The following is an 8,386-nucleotide window of genomic DNA, read 5'->3' on the forward strand; positions in this document are numbered from 1 at the left end:
TGGAATTTAATTCCTTGCATAGTGCCTAGCATCTATTAAGTGTTCAGGTAGTATCTGTTAAGTGAATGTCGAGAATATTTGGAAAATAGGCTTTTGTTTTGTAACTGTACACTTAACACTCCACTCTAAAGCACAGGTCTAGAAAAAGTCTCACAGACTCTACTCCCCAAAATGCCCTCATGACAAAATATGGAAAATAGCTATTACAACAGAATGGAATAGAATGATGACAATTTGAGAAAGTATGAAGGGAAATTCCAAACATTTAAAACTTTTCCAAATAAGGCCTTTTAAATATCAGTTATCTTGGTTTCCATGGAAATTCCCAAATGTCTAAGAAACATAATCTATTCCTACTTTGAAACTTTGCTCTTACCTATAATGTCACACACATAATTGTAATTTTTTCACATTCTTCTAAACGCCACGACAGAGAATTTACATATATTTACTAGTATTCATTATGTCTGACAAACCCCAATGGAAAAGAGTGTTGACTGTGTCATTCATTGTTTAAAGAGTAGCTCTAAAGCGCAAATTCAAGAGTAGAGATATGTCAAGGTAATCCTCACGCTAGTGGACACCCGTTTTACTAGCGGTCGCACACAAAAAAATAACAAGTACCCTAGTACGATTGAGATCCCGCGGCTCTTTTTGAATACTGAGTTAGTGCCCTGTAATAGAAAATGAAAGGTATCCCCATTCGGGCCCCTATTTTTTTAATCTCCTCTGAAGAAAGAAATCTATTGTGTGTACTTTGAGATTGTTTTGTTTTGTCTTGTTTATTTTGTACTTAAAACATAGGTAGGTAGATAAGTGAAGTGGGTTTTGTTTTACTTGGAGACTTAAAAATTATCTGAAGGCAACGTAAAGTTTAACTTCACGCGGTCGTTTGCCGGGTCAGTGTTATGAAGACCCAAAAATGACGCGGAAAACCGGGCTCTTTCCAAATAATGATCTGATATAGGAACTAGGTGGTAGCGCAAAACACATCTTTCATAAGAGAGAGTAGCATTCCTTCATCAGCAACAAATTCCCACGGAATCTTTTGTAAACACGAGCCGGAGCCCGCGCTGCTCCTGGCAGCAGGCGGTAAGCGGTGATGCGCGCAGTCCCGTGCCCATCCTGAAGCTTTTGGCTAGGGCTGTCACCAGCATGCTGACCTCTGCCTGGACCCCACACCATCCTCCGGCCAGAAGCCCTGTCCTCTTCGCGACCGTCCACGCTTAACTTCACTGCAGTTACCCGGGCATTCTTAAACCTCCTTCAGCTCCCCGCACTCGGCCAGGCACCCTGCACCCCACGGCGGCTCCCCGAGCCTGTGCCCTCGGGGAAGCCCAGCCCGATGGCGGCCCCGCGGGCGGCTTACCGAGTAGCGAGCCGATGAAGATGACGACCTGCACCGTGGTGGTGAACTGGCGGTACAGCTGCGCCTCGCCCAGCTCCCCCAGCGCGCTGCGGTTCAAGCCCGCAGCCTCGGCCCCCGACGTGTTGCGCGGCTGGCTGGCGTTTGGAGACACCCAACTCCCGTTGTGCCCCATGGCCAGGCCGGGACTCTGCTCGCGGCCTGCCAGGGAGTCCCACACAAGCCGCTCCCGACCCAGGCACTGAGGCACGCTCGGGAGCCTGGTAGCCTCCTGCAGAGCCGGGGCGGCCGGCCGGTCCCTCACGTCTGCTCATCGCCAAGCCAGCTGTCCGGGAGGAGGGCTGGGAGGGAGGCGCGGCCGCGCCCCACGCCTGCTCCCCCCTCCCCGGGCCCCTGTCATCAGCCACATGGAGGCAGCACGGTCACAGCGCATCGTCTGCCCCTCCTCCCGGGGGGTCGGCTCGGCCAAGCCCACTCGGCAGAGACTGAAACGCAGAAGGGAGCAACGCTGGCCCAGGAGGGCGCTCTGCGCCCAGCACCCCGGGCGTCCCCCCGGGGCGGAACCTCCTAACCCGTCTCCTTAAGGGGAAGGGAGCATTTGGTTGAAGCTATTTTTCAGTCCCGCTGGCTTCGAGGCTGGCCGGCGGTGTGAAACCCATGAAATGCACCCAGTCGGTGGTCGGAGCTCAGAGGGGGACCCCATGATCCGGTGAACGGCTAAGACCTGGGCAGGATGCCCCTGAGTGTAACAGCCTGGCCCAGCGCTCTCCGCTGGGCGCCAGGACGCCCGGATGGAATGGTGCTCTCCCGGTCCAGCCCGGGTCTCGGGCTCTGACCTACCGCCTCCCCACGATGCCAGGCCTCAGGGAGCTGGCTGTGCAGCCCCTCTGTCTCGGCACGCCACCTCCACCCTTGGCCCCACGCCGGGGTCCGGAACGTGGTTGGGACAAAGCGCCGGGACCAGCTGGGACCAGCGAGGATGCACGGCCTTACCACAGCCAGCACTGCCGCTGGGCTCCACGTAGGAGCCTGGGGCAGCCCGGACCTCGTGGGCTGCAGAGGGGGGTCACATGACGTGCGGCCCCTCCCCTCGCGCTGCCGAGGGGGACTGCGCCATTTTGGCCCGGTGGAGCGTGACATCGTTGCGGGGAGCGTGGGAGGCTCGGAGTTTCTGCGTCTGGTGTGCAGGGTGTGCTCCTGCCTCCGCTGCGTCCACTACTATTACTGCTAGGAGTGTCGTCAGCAGGAGCTGCCTGCAGGCTCTTAGTCACATGCACTGTCCCCTGGGCAGGGAGCCCAGTCTCCCAGCCCCTCAGTCCAGCCTAGAGGGGAGCTGAAGCACGTAGGAAATATGAAGAGGAACCCACCACCGGATTCTTAGGCCCCTATGTTGGGTCTCATTCTACAAGGTACACAGCATAAAATGAATTCCAGCAATGAAGAATTGGAAGACCGCAGCTTCTTTCAGGATGACGCTGGAGGTTGGGAAGTTGGGAAGTTGGGATGACCAAGAAAACATGAAGAAATAGTAAAGTAAGAGAAGTCAAGTGAGAGAAAGGAAAGTAAGGTATCTAGAGAAAGATCAAAGGGGGAAAATGGAGAAACGAGCTGACCATGGTGGTACACACCTGTAATCCCAGTACTTGGGAGGTAGTGGCAGGAGGATCAGTTGTTGGAGGCCAGACTAGAACACTTGAGACCCTGTCTCCAGGGGGAAAAAAAAGCAACTGGTCAACTGAGGTCTCTGATCCCCAAACTTGAGGTAGGCTTGTCTTTTGAAAATAAGAACTAAGGACAGGGTAGCATGAGTCTTAACAACTGTGTATTAGGTGAATTTTCCCCTGACTATGTGATGAGTCAAGATATGTGCTATAAGAGATTGGACATAAAAATATTTATACCTGTCAAGTCACCTACTACTGCACAACAAACACAAATTGAGTTGGTTTGACCAACACACACTGCTCAGAGTCACTGGCCAAGTCTGAAATTTGGAGGCTGTTCATGGTCAACCATAGATACTGGCTGTAACCTAGAACTCAGTTGCAGTTTCCTGCCAAAATATCTATACGTGGCCTTTCCATGTGGCTACTTGGCATCCTCATAGCCTGACAACAATATTCCAGAAGGGAGTAGTCTAAGAGTAGTAGCACAAGAGGACAAGGCGGAAGTTGCATTGATTTTTATGACCTAGTTCAGAAGTCACAGAGTACTGTGTCCATTGTACTGCATTTGTTGAAGCTGTCACAAAATGACACTGCCTTTAAGGGGAAGGGCCATAGACAACTCTCAGGAAGGTCAAAGTCACTTGTAAGAAAATGTGGAATGAAAGATAGGAGTCATTTAATGAAAATGTTACACCATATTTCCATTTGAAAAAAATTCCAGGATGTGCCTTTTTGGATGTTTTTCTGGAATTGAACAAGTGAAAAACCACATGAATTAGCATCCCTTTCCATTACTTAGAAGGGTTGTCCTGGTTTGCTTAGGCTAGTGTAACAAAATGCCCTATAGTGAGCAGTTTATAAACAACAAAATTTTGTTTCTCAGAGTTCTGGAGTCTAGGAGGTCCAAAATGAAGACACCCACAGATTCAGTGTTTGGTGAGGGCCTACTTTCTGCCTAACATGCCTTCTAACTATATCCTCACATCAGTAGAACAGTGGTTCTTTGATTAGCACCCCTTCTAGAAGGGCACTGATGACATTCATAACACTGGAGCCCTTATGGCTTAATCACCTACAAAGACCCCACCTCCCTATCCCATCATATTGGTGATGAAGTTTCAACATTTGAATTTGCAAAGTGGGGGGCATGCAAATAAACTGTGGCAGGTATTGGGTTGATGGGAGCTGGTCAGTACTAATATCTGGAAGCAACCAGATTCATAACCACAGCTGAATATAGGTGAGCAGAATCACCAGCCCATACTTAATCTAGCTGATTTTTATCCAGATGCTCCTGAAGCAAAAGCAGGTAATAGATAAATGTAATATCACAAAAAGACAACCTCTAGACCCAAGTAATGCTATTATAAATCATTTTCCCCACATTCATGTTGACATCCTCCCAACTTAAACTTTTGAGCTGGACTGGTGAGGTAGCGGGGTGAATCTTCTTTCTCCTTCAACTAGAACATCCATCTTCTACCCTCAGGTCTTAGGACTCAGCCTGAATTGCACTACAGGCTATCCAGGGTCTCCAACTTACAGAGGGTATGTTGTGGGGCTTCTCAGACCCCCCTACTTACTGTGAGCCATAATAAATTCCTATAATAGGGGCTAGAGAGATGGCTCAGAGGTTAATAGTACTGACTGCTCTTGCAGAGGACCTAGGTTCAATTCCCAGCACCCACACAGGCAGCTAACAACCACTTGTAACTCCAGTTCCAAGGGATCTGACATTCTGACCTCCATAGGCACTGCACAACATGGGTGTACTTACACACATATAGGCTATACACTCATACACATAAAATGAAAATAATAAATAAAATATTTTAAAATTAAAAATTCCCATAATAAACATCTTCGTGTGTGTGTGTGTGTGTGTGTGTGTGTGTGTGTGTGTGTGCACGCGCTATTGGTTTTATTTCTTTAGCGAATCCTGGTTTATACAATTGTTTCCTAATTAGTACAGTTGTTTGGCACTAGGAATCCATTTCCCTGTATTTAATCAACATGGTGCTAGGGGTGCCAGGCAGAGGAAGTGAGAACTTCTGGATACTGTGTTGTCAGACTTTTCATCACTATGACAAAATGCCTGACATAACTTAAGGTAGGAAGAATTTATTCTGGCTCATGGTTTCAGATGTTTCAGTGTTGGTGACACTGCTCTACCTGAACTCTGCTGAAAGCATGCTTGACCACGTGCAATGGCACCTCTGGTGAAGAATGTCTACGTGGCAACTGTGTAGGCATGTGTGCCGAGGCAAACAAAGGAACACAGAGCACCCAATTATATAAGGAAGTGCTGATCCCTGATATATCTGATCCCTGATCACAATGCTAGTCTTCATTATAGTGAACAGATTCTTTGCTTCAAAATAACACACCTAGAAGTCTTCCTATTTTCTAAAGACTGCACTGAGAAAAAGTCATATAGTTTGCCCTGCTTATGCAGATTAAAGCAATAAATACATAGTGGAACAGCATTAGGGGCCTGTGTTCCCTCAGGGGAGAGCCTCCTGGACCTCCACTCTTGAGAGTGTCTTTCCTTCATGCTGTGCCGCCCTTCTTCAAGGAGTCACTGAACCCCTGTCATGCTGGATGCAGCATTTCTATCCATTCATTCCATTCAGAACATTGGCTCCATTGGTTCTGGGCCTCCAGTGACCTACTTCCTCCAGATAGGCTTTACCTCCAACTAAAGTTCTCATGACCTCCTAAAATAGCGCCATCAGCTGGGCACCAAGTGTTTAGCACACAGGCCTATGGAGGATGTTTCATATTCAAACCATAAACAGGAACTTGAACTGAAACTGTATCACTGAATTTCCAACTTGTTGACTGCCAGTCTTGGACTTGTCAGCACCCATAGTTACAAAATCTGATCTTGTTAATAAATCCCTTTCTGTATGTTTATTTTTCTTATCCATTGTGTTTGTCTAGAAAACCCTATCTAACACAATGGGTAATTTTTAAAAATTTCATTTTGTACTTTTCTCCTTATACTTTTATGGTATAGTGCTATCACTATATAATATAAGGTGCTATTAGATGCTAATAGCAAGAGCTTTCTCAACAAGTACTGAAGCTTGTATGGGTAAGAACTCATTTCCCTTTGTCTTTTCATTTGTGTTTAGAAAAATTCTAAGATTCCAATATTCTTGGACATTTATTGAAAAGCAGGAAGGGTCCTGAGTAGGAGGAAGAAGAGACGGAATAGGATTTAGGATACTTGCAAAGACCAAGGCAGTGGGGACAAAAGATGGATCCTATGGGTTTTTTTCTTTCTTTCTTTCCTCCTGAGCCTCATATTACATCCTCATGTGCCCTCATATGGCTTTTACTAAGGGAAAGAGAAGAGAAAAGCTGGAGAAATAAATGTGTCAGTAATCACAAACAGCAGCCTGCTGAGAAAAAAATTCTTGTGACACCTGGCTGCTCTTGTGGAGTGAGCAGTTCTGTATTTCTAAATGGTTAGTCCTATGCCTATGGGAAAGACATGGGCAATGCATTGTTCTGTAGACTCTACTGATGATACAGGGGAGAGACAGTGTCCCCTACAGGGTCCTTAGTCTCAGCCATAAAGGAATTTAAGAATGGACTCAAATGGAAGCTTTACGACAATTTTATCAGAATTTAAAGAAAAATCCTCAGGGCAGGTGAGCTGCAAATCTCAGCAGTTGTCCTAAGGAGGACAATGGAGGGGAGAAGGAAAAAAGCCATGAAGCTATGCTGGTTTAGAGCCCTCACGGAGGTAGATTAGCAGCCACATGGCAGGAAGAAGGAAGCTTTAGAGAAAAAGTAAAGAAACCCAAAATGCTGGGGTAGCATAAAGTGTTAGGGGAAAAATGCTTAGAAAGAGGATATGAAGAAGAAAAGGGGAGAAAGTATGCCTTTCTGAATTCTGCAGAAAAGGCAGTCAGGGAACTCACATGTCTGCAACCCAGATCCACAAAAATGCAGTAGGAGGTAAGGATTCCAGACAGGAAAAGTTCACCATCTCACTAACACAATAGGTATTCTGCCCTTCTCTTTAGCGTGACAAAGTGAACCTGCCTTCCTAGCGCGGTCTTATGACCAGGTGACTGACAGAGAAACTGAAAAGTTGCATCTTCATCCAAGCCACATTCTATTCCCATCTGCCTTCTCCCAGAGGGCTTTTTGCTACTGTAACACTAATGATAAGTGTTTCATTCTCCTCTTCTTCCACGGACACAGAAAGCAGTCTTTCTCAGATGCCCTTTCAAGTAAGCAGAGTCGTGACTGCTGTGACTAATGAAATACACACAAAAATTATGGCATTTGTGGGCTGAGACAGTGAAATGCTATTTGTGATTGTTAAGCCTCTCTTGTGCTCTTCGACTGTGAATGGGAAAGGGGGCCTTGTGTTGATGAGCCCAAACCTGGGAGCAGTCCATGTCTCTGCATCTTCATATGACCTGGAGGAGACCTAACCGGACTCACAATGAATTTCTGTGTGAGTATAAAGTAAACTTTTATGTTCTATGCAACAAATATCTTTACACGCTTGCTCTTATTTACATATAAGCCAGCCTATCACAGCAGATAGAGTCAAGAAAATCGAGACCTGCATATTTAAGAGAGCATTCTATATTTCTGTGAATGGAAGGTATTGAGTCAGGACTTTTAAAAAAATCTCTGTGTAAATTGGTAGTGGCAGGAAGACATTCTAGGTCCTTGTGAAATGAAAGTGGTAACTGAAAATAGAGCCTCTGGGAACTTTTAAATTGAACTATTGGGAGTTTTATGTCCAAAACTGCCTTGGTCTCTGATTTATTTAGGCTCTTTGGAGAGTATTTAAGCTTAATATAGGTGATTGCCCATTTCTCTTTCTGGAAACCTATACTGGCTCTTTACACAAGCAAATCGACCATCTCTCTAAGATTCCAGGGTCTAGGGTAGCATGGATGGTGGTGACAGGAGAGGTGACACATAAATGTGTCTCTCAGACCTGAATTTGAATGCCTGTGCCGTTTCTGTCATGTTCAACTAACAATGGGTAATTATTTCACCTCTGTAAATTCAGTGTCCTCCTTTACCAGAAACACATTTTTAAAAGTGCATGTTTTGGAAGGCTTTTTGAGGACAGTAAAATACTGAATTAATAAAAACCTTTGACAATATCAGACATGTTGTAGAACATCACCCAGGCCAACAAGATGGTTCAGCAGGTAAAGGCACTTGCTACCAAGCTTAACAACCCGAGATCAGTTCCTGGAACCCACATGGTAGAAAGAGAAAATTCCAAACTATCCCAAATTATCCTTTGTGCCCATATGTGCAAAGACAGACACACACACACACACACACACACACACACACACACACACAC

The 8,386-nt window shown here is 46.2% G+C and overlaps 1 protein-coding gene across 5 annotated transcripts in view; it reads right to left on the bottom strand.

Moving 5' to 3' along the window:
* The window catches only part of Gpr176 (G protein-coupled receptor 176), a 162,567-nt gene that overhangs the window by 143,745 nt on the left and 10,436 nt on the right, over positions 1–8,386 (bottom strand). Inside the window, exon 1 of one of the 5 annotated variants that reach the window (XM_008842306.3) lies at positions 1,370–1,783. The exons of 1 other annotated variant lie outside the window; for it this stretch is intronic. In XM_008842306.3, the coding sequence (XP_008840528.1) occupies positions 1,370–1,541 (172 nt within the window). In that variant the 5' untranslated portion in view covers positions 1,542–1,783. Of the gene's footprint in view, positions 1–1,369; positions 1,784–8,386 lie in introns of those variants that run through there. 3 more of the 5 variants (XM_029567912.1, XM_029567911.1, XM_029567915.1) reach the window with 3 other exon arrangements.

The sequence above is a fragment of the Nannospalax galili genome, unplaced genomic scaffold, assembly GCF_000622305.1.
Source record: "Nannospalax galili isolate Female #2095 unplaced genomic scaffold, S.galili_v1.0 scaffold1400, whole genome shotgun sequence".
In the NCBI taxonomy this organism is placed as follows: Eukaryota; Metazoa; Chordata; class Mammalia; order Rodentia; family Spalacidae; genus Nannospalax; species Nannospalax galili.